Source organism: Mauremys mutica, chromosome 11 (assembly GCF_020497125.1).
Source record: "Mauremys mutica isolate MM-2020 ecotype Southern chromosome 11, ASM2049712v1, whole genome shotgun sequence".
NCBI classification, from domain to species: domain Eukaryota; kingdom Metazoa; phylum Chordata; order Testudines; family Geoemydidae; genus Mauremys; species Mauremys mutica.
The window spans coordinates 56,851,515-56,871,070 of NC_059082.1; the positions used below are offsets into that span (position 1 = coordinate 56,851,515).

Consider the following 19,556-nt stretch of genomic DNA (forward strand, 5'->3'; position numbering starts at 1 on the left):
ATCCAGCAGTGAGTCTTGGGTGCTCTTGGTTGTGGTCGCTGCCAGTCAACTTTCCTCAACAAACCCCTCCGGTGTCTTCTGCAACAACCTCCCACGATAGCCTCCCTCCTTATTCCCAATGCAAGGTCACAAGCTCCAGTACTCACAGCTCCATGCAGCTCTGGGTAACAGTGATACTGGGTCTGGCTCCAGTTTGTCTTTCTTGGGTGATTCCTCCCTGGCACAGTGCTCCTCCTGTCCTGGGGCATCACTAGTCTGCTGCTCTGTACCTCCCAGGCTTTGGGCTGGTTCTCTGCTACTTCCCTTTGTGAGGGCCTGCTTCCTGTAGGTCCTTATGGCTGGAGCTCCAGACACACACACCTGGTCACTCTCCCTCTCTCCACTCCCCTGGTACAACCTGCACTTCCTCATCCTAGAGCAATGGGCACTCCCTCTGCCTCAGGACAATGTTTGAATGGGGCTGTGCTCTCTAAACCCCAAGGGGGTTACATTTATTTCTCAACGAATACAGTATATACATTGTAATAAGAACTAGGCCTGTGTATGTGGTCATACATGTTGTTAATTACAGTACATTCACTCCTCAGCCTTACTAGCAGGTGCAGCACTGGGCCACAGTAGCCCAAACATAATACTGGAGGGAGTGGAGCTGTTAGGCGGGGCTGTAGGTTGCAGCAGGACTTCAGGTGTGGGTGTGGGGGGGGGCAGCTCTTTGGTAGAACTTGAGGCAGGGTGGGGGGCTGGGTGGTGCAAAGGGGGTCAGGGTAGCTGATGGTGCTCTAGGTGGTACCATGGCTAGGGTTGCAGGTTAGTTACAGGGGGACAAAAGTCACAGTGTGATTTTTCTATTGGCTTGCGATGCTTTGTCCGGACTGATTTTCTCAAGTAGTGGTTAGTGGGCATGAGCCCCATGCAGGGGGTGGGAGATTTGAGGGAGCTGAAGAGCAAGCCTGCCCCCCAGCTCTGGGAGGAGGGCAGCTTCTGGGGGCGGAAGTTGGTGAGCAAGCCTGTGCTGCACTTACCCTGCAGCACAGCTCCTCTCCCAGGGGGCTGGGCCCAGCATCCTGCTCCTGGCATGACGACAGGGCCGGCTCCAGGCACCAGCGGGCCAAGCACCCGCTTGGGGCGGCATCCTGGGGAGGGCGGCAGATGGCCCCAGTGGACCTCCCGCAGGCATGCCTGCGGGAGGTCCACGGGAGCCGGCAAATCCTAGAGCCGCCCTTCCGCCAGCCCCGGCGGGGAATCAGAGGGCTCCGGGCTGCCCGCCGCGGTGGGGAGCCCAGAGCCTTTTAACTCCCAGCCGCGGCTGGGATTTAAAAGGCTCTGGGCTCCCCGCCGCGGCGGGCAGCTCAGAACCTTCTGATTCCCAGCCGCAGCTGGGAGTTAAAAGGCTCCGGGCTCCCCGCCACCGTGGGCAGCCCGGAGCCCTCTGATTCCCGGCCGCGGCTGGGATTTAAAAGGCTCCGGGCTCCCCGCCGCGGCGGGCAGCTCAGAGCCTTCTGATTCCCAGCCGCGGCTGGGAGTTAAAAGGCTCTGGGCTCCCCGCCGCAGCGTGGAGCCCAGAGCCCTTTAGACAGCCTGCCGCCCTAAGGGCACACGGACTGCCCCCCAGCCCAGGGCGGCAATTCAGTGCGCTGCTTGGGGCGGCGAAAAATGTAGAGCCGGCCCTGCATGACGAGCAGGTGTGGAGAGCTGCAGTGCTGCACTGCTACTCAGGACGGCCTTCCCCCAACCCTGCCCTCATGACCAGAGCTGCAGGAGCCCCTGGCTGCGGCTTGATGTGGATGCCAGGTGAGCTCGCTCTCCAGCCCCTACTCACCCCACCAGCCTCACTGGGCAGGAATAGGGTTGTGGAGCTGGCATGGAGGATGCTCTTGGGGGAGGAAGGGGGCAGTGCCCCTCTGCAGGGCTGGCAGGAGGAAGCTTTTTAATAAAAAGCAGGGAGCAGTCCTGGTACACCTAGTACCCCCCTTCTGCTGCCCTCAGGGTCACTGTGCAGTCTCTTAACTATACCTGGAGCTGCGAGGGACAGTGGGCGTACCTCTGTGTCGTGGGCGGGGCTCTGCAGTGGGCGGGGCCGTATGGCAGTAGGCGGGGCTCTGTGTAGTGGGCGGGGCGATGCGGCACAGTGGGCGGGGCGCTGGCGGCGCGGCGATTGAAGGGCCGCTGCATGCCGGGGGCCAGGAGAACAGCCGCGGCAGCCGAAGGCCGGGCCGCTGCCTCCGCCATGGATCCGGTCCGGCTGTTCCGCGACGCGGTGTGAGGGTGAGTGGGGCCGGCTCCCAGCCCCTGCCGCCCCCCTCCCCGGCGCAGCTCCATGCCGCTGCCGGCCCCCGACCCCCTCGCAGCCCGCCCCCGCTGCAGCCTCAGGGTTTCCCTCCCCACCACGCTCCCTATGCGGGCGGCTCACCTCCTCCGTCCCCGCCTTTCTGCTTTGCGATCCCGGGCCAGTCCCGGCTCTGCTGCATCCCGCGGGGACAGAGCCCCGGCCGGTTCCCTCCGCTTGGCTATGTCTCCCCTGGCAGGTGGTGCGCCCCAGGCGGCCGCCGCCGCAGGGCCAGGGCCATAAGCTGGGGAGTCGCCCCCGAGCTCCCTATGGCCGCTGCAAGGCGGGGAGCCGTCCCGGGCGCCAGACTGGGCTGCTGGCCCTAGCCCCCGCTTGCTGTCGCGCACCGCCTCCCCCAGCCGGAGAAGGACCCTTCCGCCGCACCCCGTGTCGTGGGGATCATGTCCGCTCCAGCCCCCTCTTCCTCTTGCTCTGTGTAACTCCAGGGCCAGCCTTCCTTGCTGCTCCGAGCTTTGCGCAGCAGCCGGGAATTGATTTGACCCTGGACAATTTCGCTGCTGCCCACAGGGCTCTAAACAGCCCCTGTAACACTGGAGAGACCAGGTGAGTGAGGGAATAATTTATTGGACCAACTTCTGTTGGTGAGCGAGACAAGCTTTGGCGCCACACAGAGCTCTTCTTCAGGTGAGTTACCCGAGAGCAGCAGCTAGGTAAGCAGGAGCTCTGGCATTGGAGCTACCTGTCTGCAGCCTCAGGAAGACAGCACTTCTGTGGGTCCCATCCAGCAGCTTTTCTTTGCTGCCATAAAGTCTGGAAACTTACTCCCTGCCCCTCCAGTGGTGAGCCCTCCTGCAGCTCTGCTGATGCTTCTCAACCTGGCCTGCAGCCCCCTATATTAATCCCACATAACTCCACTAATGTCCCTGAATGCTGACCTATATCACCCTTTCTCCTCAACTTCTCCAGTGTGGGACCCCAGGAAGCCTTCCCAATGCACTTACATCCTGAACTGTTCTAATACCTGCTGATCCAGCGTATCCCACACCCTTTGGTAGTTCCAGACTCGTAACAATGGGTAGGGGTAAACTGCTGTATGACGTGGAAGAAGTTAATAATGGTCTGTTCTTACTTGAACCAATCGGGATTTGATTTCTGCCCATTAGATGCTGAAGGCTACTCTAGAATAGCTTAGAAGAAAATGCCCATTGCATCAGCTGCAAGTTGGCAGCCCTAAGGCAGGACTCTGTCAGTGGTGCTGAACAGGTATATCTGGCGCTCTCTGATAGAACACCAGAGGCTTGCATGTACTAGGGCTCCACTGGTGCAACTGAACAAGCAGCAGCATGGGTGGGATTTTTTTTCTCTAAAGTTGCCTGGTGCAGGCACTATGTCTGGGTAGGAGAGTGGGCATGTGCTGATGAGTACAACTCAGGGAAGGGACTAGTGGGTGGAATGAAGGAGACATGAAAAAATGTCAGTTTTGCTGATGAGAGAAGTTGGAGAAGATCTTAGTTAGGAGCCTCAGGGGAGCAGAGAGAAGAGTAGAGCTGTTGGAGTGGTGATGAGTAACTGACAAGCCTGAAAACTCCTCTATCTTGCTGTAAATCACTTTACACTGTAAAATTTATTTAGGAAAAAAAAAGACTAAGTACTTACTCACCTTCTATTTCTGGTTCCCATATCTAACTTCTCTTGCCTTCTGATTTTTTTTTTTAAAAGCTTGAAAACAACTCTTTCCCCTTAGCAGTCTTATCCTTTCAAAGTCTCTTCCCTTTTGCCTGGCCTTGAAATGAACACGGAGCTAACGTTGGCATGTCTGCCCCAGCCTCATCACGGATATCATTAAACTCTTTTTTTATATAGCTTCTTATTCTATGCTCATCACCATGGTATTGGAGTAATAATCTTCCAGTAGTGTATTAAGCAACATGATGAGCGCCTTTCTTGTGTAGTTTGTTTTTCTCCTCCTCTGTCCAGGTGCAAATTGTGTGTTTATTCAGAGGTGTGTTTTGGTACGGTTTCTTTGTTGGTGTTAGGGTTTTATTGTTTTGTTTTTATGTACATGTTACACTGTGTTTTATATCAGAGAAGGCAATACTGAAGAAGTGTGCCTTGCATTTAAATGTAATATGGAATTCAGTGGATGGAATGCTCAGCTCTGGTTTTGTGTGGGTCTTACTAAATGATCTTTTAAATAATATTTTTAAACAAAGGACTTTCAGAAGAGCTGGTTGTCCACAGCTCCATTTGATGTCACTGAGAACTGTGGGTTGCTGAAAACGAGGCCCCAAATATTTCTAACTTCAAAGGCTGGCCCCTGCAAGTTACTATAAAAGTACTGAGATACTTGGCTCAGCTCCTGGGTGCACCTTGATTGGCTTTAGTGCAGGGTTAAACCAGGCCTGGCTGTTCTCTGGGTCGGCATACTGGTAGTTTGGGTTCGCTTAGCACTCTGGTAACACACATTGCATCCATGACTTGCGCAGCAATAAGAACGTCTGCTTATATCATGAAACCATTTGAAGACGATTCAATGGTGAGCCTTGCTCAGAGCTCCAATTTAGCCGCTTCTCCACTTGTGCTGTGCCTTTGTGAGCAGGAGGTGCCTGCATAACAGTCCCAGTGGTGTAGTAGATCTTCTTAGTGCTTCAGTCGCTGTCTATACAGCCTGTCAGTTCCACTCTGTGAACTCCACTACACCAGGGCCAAGTTTGTTTGAAGCCTCTTAGCTGTACAAATAGCACCGCACACACACCATGGCACTCAGTCGTATGCTGTTTGGCCAGTGATCAACTTCATCTGCTAGCATGTCTAGCGCTTTTCCCTAGAAGCCTGCTGCCAGCTGGCCTGAGGCTGACATGCAGGTGCTGGTGGCCATCTGGGGAGATGAGCTCCGGGAGAGGCTGAACTCTGTAAGGAGCACTGTGCTGTCTAACTGGAGGTCCAGGCAACTAGCAGAGATGGGTTTTAATCAGAACATCAAGCGGTGCTGTGAAAAGATTAAATATTGGAACCAGAGTTCCTTCCAATAAAGCCCTGGACAACAAAAGTAGGTCCAGCTCTGCATGTAAAATGTATCTGTTCTCTAAGCTGGACTGAATTGTTGGACCTTCCATGCAGCCTCCTATGCTACTAGGTAGCATGGAGGTTACTTGCAATGCAGTATGTGAATGCCACCTTTTGAACCGGGTGCCCAAGAGGAATGAGGAGCTGGCATGGGAGATGCCAGCCTGAGAGATTCCCGACATGTTGCTAGGATCTCTCTGGGAAATCCCAGGATCCAGACGCACTGCGGAAATGGCATTCAAGCCAGTTTGGCGGGAGAAGAAACCTGGGTATGAGGAGCCTTCTGTGCCAAGTATGTAGCTTTGCATTGTATTAGGTCTCAACGGGGGCTTATCTTGAGACTCGGCATGGAAACTTTTTCTCTAGGTTGTCATTAACATGATCACTCCTTTACTGATAAGAGGACTGTTAAAACTTCACAGGTAGCTGGAAGTGTTTGCTTCTCCCTTGTTCTGCTAGTCTCCACCATGCCTCCTTCCTTCCTACCACTCCACTTTTGTAGCGTAATTTTATTGCATCCCTTGGTATTCCAATGAATGGAGGAGATATTGCTAGGTTAATAACCCTGTCACTTATTTTTCATTGCAATGGCCATATTGCTCAATAGGCGTAGAGGCAGGTGGACAGGATCCAGAGTGGTGGAATGGTTGGTGGATCTGAGATCCAGAAAAAGAGAGAATCTGGAAAGTCCTATTGTTTGTCATTGAGAGATGGAAAAGGGACTCTGGTCAAATGCTTTGGTTGTGAGGATGAGGTTCACTTCTGGAGGACAGAACAGCTTTAGGCAAGACATTCTAGAATCTCCAGAGACTTCCAGAAGGCGAGAAAGGAGAGACATGAGAACAGATGGTTCCAGTGAGAGAACTTAAGAGGTCAAGAAAACATTACTGCACAGCTGATCCAGCAACTGGCTCCTGCCAATACAAATGTGCTAACCAGGACAGCACTATTGTTGCTCTTCCCCCTACTCTCCAGTCGTTTCTCAGGCATTCCCCACTTTCACATGAATGGGGCAAGGAAAATGAACCCCAAACATGCACTTCTTTCTGTAGAATACGGTGGTTTTACTTACTGCAAATGCTAGTCTGGTTTGATACTGCAGCTGGTCATTGTGTGTGTAATGCAGTAGATTCCAGAAAAAGTCAGACAAGTCGTACTCTTTAATATCGATTGCTCAACAGTGGGTTTTTTTTTTTGTCCTCGACAATGTCCCTCCAGCTCTAAGCCAAATCGCTGCTAAACAATGAGAAATAACTGCAGGAAACCTTTCAATGTGTACTCCTACTCCCCAAAGCACTCTTGAGATCCCATCCAGAAGTAAGTGCTGCAGTGGAGTGTTAAGTGATTTGGGAGCACAAGTCCCATTTTTAGTTGCACTTGTGCTCTTACGTTATAGTTCCTGTATGGAAACACAGGATGGGAATTTCACATCTGGCTACACATCATGAAATCTTTTTGCCTGTACAAAGATAAAAGAAAAAGCTGTCATGGGAATAATAAAAATTGTAAGCTAGGTGTTAGCATTTTATTTAGAATCAGACCTACAGGCTCTTTTCCCCAGTTCCCCCATCTGTATAGCAAAGGGTGCAGAATAGTTCTAATTTGAACAGCATGCTGTCTGCAGGCTGGGCTAGTCAGTAACAGCCCCAGGTGCAATAGCTTGCCTTGCGGTGCACAGGTTGCTGCTTGCCCTACTGCTTACTCACTTCCCTGCTCATTAAGGACCCCCTTTTCTTTTACTTGTTCAGATTGCAGCAGGCAGATGATATTGCTACATTAGTTACTAAACTGTTGTGGGTTAGGACATTTCCAGCTTCACTCCACCACCGTGTTGTCCCCTACAGAATCTGTAGCTGATTCATCACTATCTAAGGTTTGTGTAATCTGGGAATGACTTCATGAGCCATGGTAAAAGTGGGTAGACAGGCTCACCTAGAATCACTGTAGAGATGGAGGCTTTGTTAATATTCCTCAGTGGGAATATAGTCCCTTTCCCTCAAAGTTGCCAATTTCTGAAAAAAAAAAAGTTGGCCATGGGCACGTCACTGGGCCATTCTCTACACAGCTGGGCCCTTGCCCAGGTGATCCATTTAAGGCTTGCACCGCTACTGAGTAGTATCCATTGATTAATGTATTCCTGGAGACTGGCCAAGAGTAGGCACATGGGTTCCATCAATAGCTCCTGCACAGTTTTGGAAATCCGCTGCTGAAAAGTTCTTCAATGATCTCTGCTATACTGGTCATCTCAGTAACAATCCCATACAAGGCATTATGTAGAGTTCCTGCATACCTACCTTCATGGTGACATCTGCCACCATGGATTTCTGAACCCTAAACTGGGCCAACTGACCAGTAACTAGGCAGGTCAGGTTTCAGAGTAGCAGCCGTGTTAGTCTGTATCTGCAAAAAGAACAGGAGTACTTGTGGCACCTTAGAGACTAACCAATTTATTTGAGCATAAGCTTTCGTGGGCTACAGCCCACTTCATTGGATGCATGTAGTAGAAAAGACAGTAGCTGGTCAGGTTTCTATAGGAGGATCTTATGGTGTTTTCCATGTGGAACAGTGCTGTCATCTGGGTAGTTCAGGGGCTGCAGTGGCTGTACTGTCTGACCACAGAAGGTTGGACAAGTCTCCTTCTGTCTGAAGTTCTGCAGCCATTGCTGCTTGTCCCAGGTCTGAAGAACAACTCTAGCCCACTAGTTCGTGGCCATGGTCTGTGCCTACTCTCTAAGCTTTATCCAGTGAACATAGTGCTAAGTGCTGTCCAGAGGGGGGAAGTTGAATGTATGATGCAGCATGAAATTCCTCAACTGCTAGTCTCTGTCTCGGGTACATTCCACTGCTATCTTTGATGTCTCATGAGTCCTGTCTAGAAGCTTCAGCAGAAGCCATTCTGGCTGTGTGAAAGGTGGGCATTCATCCTGAATTCCTAAAGCTTTTCTGAAAATGGAAATTGTGCAAGCACCTTTTCCCTGGGAATGATGGGAACTTTCCACGGCATTGAGTTTGATATTTTCTCCCACAGCCCTCCTTGACTCTTAGGCCTTTCTCAAGCCACTGCTACAGGGAATTTGGCTGGGAATTGTGGAATAGGCACCCAGGGGGGGTAGTAACTTTGTAACAGTGTGGTACAGTGCAAGTACGGGCAAAACAAAACTATAGCTAAAACAGCATGGCTACTGTTATGCTGCCTAGTTGGACCTCATGCTGGTGCCATTCTGCTGGTCAGTTAGCAATGGCTCATTTCTCTAGCATGGACACAGATTAAGACTGACTGCTCTTTTCTGGGATGCTGCTTTCTCATTGCAGGACTTTTTGCCCCCTCTGTAGAGAGAGAGGGCGTGGATTTCATATACGGGAGCTAGGTCAGTGAGTGCTAACCAGATCACGGCTAAATACCTTTTGGCTGCTAGGATTCTTCCACTATGTTAGCACTTACCCAGAAAGTCCCTGCACAGGCCAGGTATCACAGTTACATAATCAAATTACAGCCTTATGTTACAAGGTGCCCTGTACTCCTTTTGGCTCGGGTACCTGTTACATGATATCAGCCTAGCTTTCTGGGTGCTCATTTGCCCTCGGCCTGTTTGCTTTCTGCTGGTATCAGGTGCCCTGGTGATGGAGTCTCTCCACACTATTGGGCTTGCCTCTATTCAATTTCAATGCTGATGCTGTTTCTCTAAGATCCATTGAGCCCTGAACCTGTCGTATGGACCTAAAGAGTTAAGTGTCTCTCTCTGGCTGAATGTGAGACTCTCCTACTACGAGCCATCCCCAAACTTCATTCAGGTACTCAAACTTTTTAAAGTATCTGAACTGTGATAGGCTGTTCTCTTTGCAAATGCCCCCAGCCCCTCCTAATATTGAGATGCTTAGACCTTCCCCTGTGAGAGGGTAAAGTGGCTTAGAGCCTTTTAGCTCCGTTTCACCTCCAATCCTTGGCTTAAAGCAGGGATTAGTTGTTCTGTGTCCTAGCCGTTGAGTTCAGTGCTGAGCAACCGTCCTTTCAGTGTCTGCTCAGCACTGGAATTTGAGGGGGGTAGGAGCAGCATGGATTCTCAGCCCCAGAGCCTGTCTTCTGTGTTCCTAGCCTTCTCAGACACTTGGTATTAATAGCAGGGGAAGGACTTGCAGAAAGCTATATAACAAGCTTTTTCTAAGTGTGTATGTATTCTCTCGGGATGCTGGTTACTGCCATGTGTTTAAGGGTTAAAACCCCAGTGAAGGAGGCAGCAGAGGAATTCTAATGGGATCAGTGAGAGGTGGCTTGGATAAAGGAAGTGCTGAGGTCTGTACTGTTTGTAACCGAGGCAGTTGTTTTCCTTCATTCCACTGTAAGCAGTTGCCGTTGTCACTTGTCAGTGGGTTGTGATTCCTAGTTAAGTGGTGGGCAGGTTTTGTAAGCACTCTGCCTCCTTTGGCTAAGAGGTATTTTAAATCCCACGTGCCAGACAAGGAGATGCAGGTTTAACTGTTCCAGCACTGTGGATTTGTGTGGTGGTATGAGACATCGAGTGGAAGAAACAAGTTAGAATTCAGGCTTGGTGAGCCGCCTAAGGGTCTCGTTCCCCCAGGTATGGTCTAGCAGCTCTTTGACTTAGAAATCTGTCTCATGCTCTGAACTTGTGCTGCTGTTGTAAGCTGCATTTAAGCTCTAAGTGGGATTCACAGCAATGGTGTTGAGAAGCAGAAACGTGTACTACTTATATGCAAGACTGTGTGGCCTAGTGGGTACAGCATTACACTGGGACAAGGGAGACCTGGGTTCTATTCCTGACTGTGCTGCTGGCCTGCTGGGTGACCCTGAGGCAAATCACTTCACCCCTCTAGTTTCCCTATCTGTAAAATGGGGATAATGATACTATCTTCCTTTTGCACAGCACCTTAAGGTCTAGTGATGAAAAGTACAAAATATATGATGATGCTTATTAGAGTTGAAGTGTTCAGTGTAAAAATCTAAAAGCCACTATTCCCTTCCCATTGCAGGTGTGCAGTTAAAAATGGTGCAGAAATACCAGTCCCCTGTTCGAGTCTACAAATATCCCTTTGAGCTCGTCATGGCGGTGAGTGATGTTGCACTTCTACCTCTCCTCCTACAGCTGAACTCTCGACTGCAACCTCTGGCATCGTCAGGTGGTGGGAGGTGTTGGGGCTCCGGTGTGAGATCATGGGTTATTTTGAGCAGGGTCCATGAGCTGTACATGGCCCACTAACGCATCTCATAAGGCCTGTGGCCTGCTTCAGTGCAATATACTAATGGCCGATTCGTTAGTGTTTTGTCATGTTTACAACTCCCTAAATAAACAATACTGTACATAAGTTGTTTCTATATATATACATATGAAACAAGCTGAACTTAAAATGTAAATCAGTAAGGTTGACTTTAAGTCTTATTAAGATATGTAGAATCTGCTTGGCCCACACAAGGGTGTGCCTAGGTTTATATAGCCCTCCTGTGCAATGAGGTTGGGCACTACTGATTTTAGAGGAACTTTCTTTAGGGTGAGTTCGGGGCACAGACTTCTTCCTTCCATTGCAATCTTCTACATGCACTGCCGTACTCCAGAAATAATCAAAATCTGCCTCAGTCTAAGTATTCTTTTACTCTAGTAAAATTAGTTAATTTCTTTCCCATGGGCATGAGAACAGTGTCAGAAGAAGAGGGAAAAAAACATGCCATCTGTGCTGGTTAAATTTTTTTTTTTATCCTGTTTGCTTCACTGAAGGGGAGTGTGCGCGTGGGTTCCTGAGCAGCCATCTGTAAGATAGATCTGCATCCTACATGGCTGATTCTTAAAGCCAGTGGGACTGTTGTTGGTAAAGGCGATCAGTGCCTGTGAAAGAGCAAGCAGCCAGCTGTGCTTGGTTAGGCCCTTGTTTAAGGAACCATCTTTGTATATTCCCAGCCTCCCCAAATACCATTTTGCTTAGAAACTGCCATGGTGAGGGAATATTATTAATAAAGTGTCGATGAGCCGATTCCATAGGTTTCTCTGATCCTTCTCAATCTGATGTGTGATCTGTGTATAGGACCTGGACTATGTAGATAAGTGTGATTAGAGCTGGTTAAAAAGTGGAGGGTAGAGGGAGGGAATCTCTTCAAACAACATTTCCCATTTTTTTTCCTTTGAAATTTTTGATAAAATTTCTAGTTCAAAAAAGGCCGATCAACCTTATGTGATGCCATCCCCATCATGGTGGATAAAGGGAAGGGCTCTGGTTCTATAGCTGGGTGGTTTCTGCTACTCCTCCTAATGTGATATTTCTGACTCAGCTACCGATCTCTAAGGAGTGAGCTGAATGGCCCTTAGGTGGGCTTGGGCCTTGCTCTGGGAGAGTTCAGAGGGAAACACTGGGCAGCTAGTCATTCAGCCCAGAGGCCCACATAGGGGTTCATCTTGTCACATCTTGTTCAGTGGCTGCGTAGCTGCTCGGGAAGACTGAGCCTTTTTGGGTGGGAACCTCCCCAGTATGTTCCATGTGCCCTTACTACTGAACTAGGACTCTAGCTTTTCCTAGTGGCTGACACAGATGGTGAGTAAACGGGGGGAAACATTTAGATGAATGGGTTGAAGTGTGTTCCTGGATGGAGGATGTATGCACCATTCCCTAGAATGGTTTGCAGCCTTGGATTCCTACTGGCCCCATTGCTACTTCTGGATTCCTGCATGACGGTAGTGGCCCCTGGTGCCTTTCCTAATGTACAGCTGGTATATTACTATACAACTGGTCTGGGACCTGGTTATCCAAACCAGCCTCTCATCCTGCCTCTTGTCACAGCAGTTAAAACTGGCTGGCAGGCTCTTGCAGTTGGCTCCTAAATTTTGAATGCACCATTACAGTGGTGGTGCTTTCTAAACTGAGAGAAATCAGGTCCCCTGGAGGCTCCTTCACAACCAGTCTAGTGTGAAAGGCAAAGCGTAAGGCCCACTTTTGTTCAGTGTTGGTTGGACGGATTCTTTTCATTCGCTTTCTGTCCTTGCTAACTTGTGAAGCAAACTGCCAGGGCCGTGTATGCTATGGAAATTGGTAAAACCTATCCCAGGCTAATGAAGCATGTTGCTTGCTGTGGTAGGAGCTTTCTGTGTCTTCCCTCCGTGCTGACTCTGTGCAGCTCCTGTTAAAACAATGCTCATTACAAAGAGACGTGCAAACAGCACTAACATGCCAGATGTGCGTGTGCTTCTCAGCACCATGACCGTCTATCTTAGCAGGATTGCCCGGATGCCAGATGCTAGTCAATAGATTGCCTGCTAATATAAGGACGCTTGCCTCTAGACAAATCCTTTGTAAGCTTGTTAGCAGAACTCCTGGAGGCCGGGGCTTGATGGGTTTATTTTTGAGTGGTTTAGTTCTGTTTGCTTTTGGTTTCAGGATGCTTTCTACTTGACAGAACTGCTAGCTCCTTGGGGTTTGAAGACTTTGAGAATGAAAAGTGACATTTAGTCCTTTATATGTCTAATTAACTAAGCTTTGTGTCATCTCTGCAAAGGTATTAGGTGCATTTTACAGATAGGAAAACTGAGGCATAGAGATGAAGTTACTTGTCCAAGGTCACGTGGCCCATGTGAGGCCTTTACTCTGTGTGGCCTTGTCTACCACAGGGAGTCTGTGGCAGAGCCAGGAGTGAAATCCAGATCTCCTGAGGCCCAGCGTCCTCACCCCGCCAGGCATAACGTGCTGTTAGTGTGACGGCTGAAGTCACAAAGATTCTAGAGACGCTGACGTTTGAATCTAGTGACAGCGGATCAGTCACGGTGCAGTCTCAATTATCTTATTAGACGGATTTAAACGGAATGTTCCATCAGCGTGGGAGGCAGTGAGCATTTTGCACAGATGCAGAGTGCTAAACTGTCACTGGGTGGCACTTACGCATGGAGAGTGGGAGTAAAATGAAACAAGCTTGCTCTTCAGCAAACGACTTTGCCATCACTTATGCTCATACTCGCGTGTCACCATAAGCCAGGCAGTCTCATCCTCTTCGGTATTGGGATGCCCCAAAATGCTCTGGGCATGTTTTCTGGAGTGCAGTGATTCAATACAGTGGTTCATGGGATGGAAGGATGATCTTGTGCTTGAGGCACTGGACTTGGAAGCAGGGGACCTGAGTTCAACTCTTAGTTCCATGACAGATCCCCTATGTGATCTTGCGCTTCGCATCTCTTTGCCTCAGTTCCCCCATTTGTAAAATGGGAATAATACTACTACCTGTCTATTCAGGCTGTGAGTGTTGTGGGGTAGGGAGTGTATGGACCACACTCAGCACAATAGGGCCCCAATCCCAGCAGTGCCTAAAGGACTCAACCAGAGTAAATAATAATAATGGGATGTGTCTGGCTTTGATTTGTAATTCCTCAGTGCCCATGTGTATTCTGTTGTGAGGCTTGGATTTTAAATAGCTTTATATAAGCTTCAGGTCACATTTAAGGAAGGTACATATTGGGGTGTAAACAGATTGACTGACTGTTTCTTTAAACTCTTCTGTATTATGCCTTCCCTGATCACTACCACGGTTGTTGAAAGGTATGTACAGTCCTCTATCTGACCCAAAAGCTCATTTGTATTGTGCCAGGTGCTGCACAGATGCATAGTAAGACAGTCTTAAGAGCTTACAATCTAACTTGATAAGATAAAGGGTGGTAGAAAACATTATAACATGCAAATGTGGTGGTGACTAGCAAATGTCCTATGTGTTTTATGGGTTTGTTTGCAATAGAATGATGGGTTCAGTGCATCTATTCATAGGATCCATGGATCGATCCATCAATCCCATATGGATACAACAACGGCTCATATTATCTATATGACAAGACGTGCAGACAGGAAGGGTATCTAGGTCAACTGCAGTCCAGTGTTTTATAAAGTTTATGGTATTGATACATCCCAGTATAAAGATTGAGGAGTCCCTAACTAGTTAAAAGTGCAAGTCTAGATTTATATCCCTGATTGGCAGAATCAGAATTTTAACGGAAAGGTACGTTACACACACTTCTGCTTCTACAGCCTCCATTTTCAAGCTTGGATCCTGTTAGCAGGAGAGTATTCCCGCTGCAGCAAGGAGAGCAATCTCTGTCTGAGTAGCTGGAATCTAGTCTAAAGCAGCTAGAATGCTGCAGCAGATGGGAGAGGTCTGTACAGAGCAGCTGAAGAGATTGGATGGAGCTCTGAGTGCAGCATCTCCATAACTGAGGAAGTGCCAGAGAGGCACTTGCCTGCAGGTGCATGTTACCCAATCTGCCCTTGAACGTTCTGCGACCGACACACGACGGCACTTGGCAGCGAGCAGCCTGCCTGCCCGCTGCTCCGAGGTTCCTTAGGAGCTGGCGTGACCTTAGACAGTGATGCACTTTTCAGAGTGCATCTGACATGGCATTTCTGGCTGACACTAGCCCAGAGTATCTGAGATGAGCAAGAGGCGGAAAAAAGGGTTTCAAAATAACCGTCCCTGTACATTGACAGGAGCTGAGCAACTCATACATGGCTCATGAAATTGCCTAGTATAGATCAGTGCAGTACTTACAAAATGGGTGTTACTGTGGGAAACCAAGTCTCATTTTAATGGAATAATTAAAACTCTCTAGGAAATTGCCTTCTGAGTGCAGACTAATGGTCTTTTTACCTGGATACCTGTGTCCAACAATGGTCCATATCAAATATTTTACAGGAAGATGTCTCCTCTCTTCCGCTCTCCAGCCTGCCCTGTTAGTTCCTGGATTATTCTTAATGTGACTGGGAGAAGCTAATGGGTCTCGAAATACTTTTCGGAGCCCACAAAAGTCCCGCTGTTTTATGACATGCTTCACTGTGACCTGATGGTTTGAGGCCACAGGACCATGTTGCGCTGATGTGGTACGAACAGCACGACATCCTCATGCCCAAGTTACTCTCATTGGACAGATACCAAAAATGACAGCCCTGGTTAGACACGCTGTCTTAGCTGCCTTTGCTTGTCCAGTTTCTATGCCCCTCCATTATTAAGGAGAGTGAGCAGCATCAGTCTGAACAGACCGCCTCTGATGCATTCCTCTCTAGCTGGTGGTGTAGGACAGTTCCCACGTACTGAATATGAAGTGCTTGATAAATGCTCTTTGCTGAGAGCAGCTATTTGATTCATCCAGGGCTCTGAAACAGCTGCTGGTTGCATTTGTTTACTCTGGACTTTAATAGGTATGTTTTTGGGAATATCAAAAACATCTTTCCCTTAACTGCCTTCTGTTGTTGGTGCTTAGTATGTGGTACTGAGGCAGTGTTGGGGCTGAGACTTCTGTTGGCTTTGAAGTATTCCACTTGAATAGTTGGAAGGGACTGACCCCAGAATTACATGAATTCTAGGGCAGATCCACCCAAAAGGAATGTAAGTTTCCTTTCACCGAAGGAGTTCATACAGTGTGTCTCAAGCCCTAGACTCTTTCTTCAGTCTATCCTCTCTTTCTTGCTTGCAGACACATCACCATGTGCTGTGACGATATGAGCTCAAGCTGAGCAGGGTCATTGGATGTCAGCACCTGGATGGGCGAGCTCTAAGGGTCACCACAGGGGGGTGTTGTACTTTTATCAGTACTGAATCAATGCCCTGGCATGGCGTTAGGGGGGCACTGTGCTGTTGGAGATGTCCTTATTATTTGTATTCCTGTAGCGCCTAAAAACCTGCCTGGGCCCCACTGTACTAGATACATTGTGTGTAAAGAGAAGATGGTCCCTGCCCTGAAGAACTCAATTGACAAAGTAAAATTGAGGACCCTGGGCACTTGTGGGTATTAAATATTTCAGGCAGGGCACTCTTGGTAAGAGTGTAAGTCTGTTAACCACAGTTTCTTGGCCAAATTCCAATCTGGGTTATGTCCTGCCTACCTGAATTCCCACTGCAGCTTCTGGAAATGACTTGTTGAAACTGTCCTGTCTCGCACAAGGGTGCGATGCATGTGTACTTCCCTGCATTTTATTTGTAATAACTTGGATCAAACTTTTCACTGGTCTGTATGTGTCCAATGATACATCTGGCCTGCTCTGCTCCTCTCCCCAAGAGCCCTGCTGCCCCTGGGTGCTTTGCTTCACTACCTTCCTTCTCCAAGGTACCAGACTTTTCCCCAAAGTAGGACATGGGAAATTTGTCCAACTAGCAATCATTCCTCAGTAGGGCGTGGCTTCTGGCCCCACTACTGAAGGGCTGTTTGCAGAGTCCAACATATCCTGGTGGTTGATCATGTCTTGACCTATGTAATGCTTCCTGGGGATACCCAGGGTTGGGAGGCACTCACTACCACCCACCCTTAGTGTGAGGAAGCCTTGTCTGTGCCTGGCATTCAGCTCCCCCATTCCACCAGCCAGGTGCAACACACACACTCCCCTCTAGGTTAGCAACAGGCACATTCAAGCCCTCTGAGCCTCTCCCTGGAGTGTCTAGCCCCTGGGCACTTGTGGTATGCAGTTTTGCTGCTCCCAAAGGAGTAGTCCACCCCAGCATACCAGGTCCATCTCAGATCACTGCTCTGCTTAACTCGCAGGACTTATATCTGTCTATAGTGAAATCCAGTATTAGTTTAACAAAACACAAAGATTCAAGTAGCAGCTGGCTGGTTGCAACCCTTCTCTCATGAGATCTGCACACTCAGTTTGCCTCCTTGGTGAAGTATTCTGTGTATCTCTATTCACTCCAGGATATGCCAGCCCAGCCCTTTGTCTTTATTCATACACAGAATAGCCCCTGCAGTTTTTTACCCTGTCGATTTTTTTTTGAAGTCTATGTTTGAAGCCTGGCTCAGTATGCAAATAGACAGGGAGATGGGTATCAGCTACCTCCTCCTGCCTGAAGGGAACATCTCCAAGCTATGTCACCTGCTGGGGACCTACCTTAATGCCAAGACATTGAGAGCATCATTTTCTCCTCTTAACTCCTTCAATATTATCCGTACGTACATTTCACAATGGTTATGATGAGCAGTGGGCTACTGGCTCTCGGTGGAGACCTCTCATGCTGCTCTTTGAACTGTTATGCAGATATACAACACAGAGGATCCCTGTACAACCTTAGGTGCTGCACCCCCTGTGTCCTCTGCCTGTTGGCATCAAGGGGACCTTCGGTAGGTTTGTATTTAGATAGCAAATGAAGGCGAATATTGTAGCAGAATAGCCTGACTGGAATGGTGTTTCCTGTTGGATGGAAGATGGGGCAGGTCGGTGATTTCCAGGATTAGTGGCATCCAGCTACAGCGCATGTCATGGTCCTGGAAGGTCTGCTATGTTGCCCAGTTGTGGAGGCATTGTAATAACCAGCTGGTGTTAACTGAATCGTTCCTTTCACTGAGTCTGAAGGAATGAGGCAGATCATTGGCTCCTGCCCAGAAGGCGCTAACACTAGATCAGTGTTTATAGCTCTGGAGTCCAGTGGATCTCTTACTTCTGCTCCAGCCCAGAGACTGCCAGTATTTTCTCAGTCACAGAAGGTTGTCACATATCTCCATCACTGCTTTGCATGTTTTTTTTGGAGGTTTTTTCCCCCTGGTGGAGTCCTGACTCCTCTGCACCTTCCCTCCACCCCCAACCCCACCCATGTTTTCTCTTGTGTTACCCTTGGGTAGACAAGAGACAGGGTTCTCTTATGGTGAATATCATGAAGATTCTTTATTCCATCTGCTGGACACACATATGGCCCTTGTTGGTCTCCCAGACTAACCCATAGAGCCTGAGCTGCCATGTGCCACCACACAGGGTCTCCCTAAGTGCCGGCCTGGCTTAAGCAGACACAGAAAGGACTGCTGGCGAAAGTCCACTCTCTTCGAGCCTTGGATGGTGGCTGACACAACATCTGAACCATAGAGTTAGAAGGGACCGCAAGGGTCATCTTGTTTAATGTCCTGCCAAGATGCAGAATTTGTTGTGGCTAAACCATCCGAGAGATGACTGTCCAGCCTCTTTTTGAAAACCTCCAGTGAAGGAGCTTCCACCACCTCCCTAGGCAGTTTGTTCCATGAGGGAGGGTCACAGCTCTTTCTACAGTCAGTGGCTACTAAAGACAAATGCAACACCCCTGTTCTCCTCTGGGGAGGATGCTGCCTTGGAGCTTCTCAGCCCCAAACTTGACATAATACCTTCACTCCCCTCTTGTTCCCTGCCCCCCCCCCATTCCTCAAACACAGACCCTCTCTCTAAGGTTCCTCTGCACTGGAGGATTGCACTGGAGGCTCCTCTGCACTGGAGGATTGCATTGAGCTAGAATACAAGCTTGAGGAGTCATGGGAATTTGCACAATGGTAAATGTGACTCAGCGTAGGAAGGGACACGTTGTGTTTTGATGTGGTGTCAGCTGGTCTCAGTTGGCCCTAAGGTGAACCCTACTGTTCACGGCCCACTCGCACGACACTAAACACAGGGGTCTCTGTCTACGCTGAGTGCTTAACATCATGTTAGCTAGCAGGGCCCCTCCAGGTTATTTTGTAATGCGAGGTAATTTTTCTGATGTGGACGAGCCTTCACGCGCTTGCTAGACCCCCAACTGGGTTCTCCGTGCAGTGATTTGTCCTCCATTTTCTCCCATCTTGATCTGTGTGCTTGGGCCTGTTTCTAAAACAGCAGCTCTCTTTCATGCCACTGGCTCCAGACAGCCCCACTGTGGGAGCCACAGAACCACTCTGGAGCAACATTTGGCAGATATAAGCAGGCACAATTCCTCTGAGCCCAACTGCCAGCTCTCATTCACAAATGGCTGCCTGGATAGGCAGGGGACTCCTTCAGCATGGCTCTGGAGGCAATGCAGGCGGAGAACAAGCGAGAAGATTGGTGACTCACCTCGTTTTACCCAGCCTGCTGAAGGAGCTGTCTCCTAACATGCAAGGTCCAAACCAGTCACTTCAGCAGTAACATGTACTAATGGGGAATTAGTGAAGCCTCTCTCTAGCCTTAGAGAAGTGACTGGCTTGGGGAGAAAGTGAGAGCTGCTGTCCTGGGAATCGTTATGCAACACTGTGCTGACTTACTGTATAATCCCCTTCAGTTTCCTTTCATGAGCCGAGAGGATAATGTTCCCCTTGAGGATATTCTGGTACAGTATGAGGCTAGATAACCTAATTCTGAGTGCTGCCTCACCGGAGCACGCAGGAACCACTCAGCAGGTTCTGGGCTGAAATGTCTGCACATGTACAGCAGAGTTACGCTGGTGAGGGGTTTTATTGCTTGCTCTGCTTTGGTGCTTGAGCGTCTGTGC

General features: G+C 49.1%; 1 protein-coding gene across 4 annotated transcripts in view; it reads left to right on the plus strand.

Moving 5' to 3' along the window:
- Positions 1-2,160: 2,160 nt before the first annotated feature.
- SEC14L5 (SEC14 like lipid binding 5) overlaps positions 2,161-19,556 on the plus strand; it is a 59,829-nt gene continuing 42,433 nt past the window's right edge. For 3 of the 4 annotated variants that reach the window (XM_044979935.1, XM_044979937.1, XM_044979939.1), the window contains exons 1-2: positions 2,161-2,265; positions 10,343-10,419. In XM_044979935.1, the coding sequence (XP_044835870.1) occupies positions 10,357-10,419 (63 nt within the window). In that variant the 5' untranslated portion in view covers positions 2,161-2,265; positions 10,343-10,356. Of the gene's footprint in view, positions 2,266-3,528; positions 3,551-10,342; positions 10,420-19,556 lie in introns of those variants that run through there. The other variant, XM_044979936.1, reaches the window with a different exon arrangement.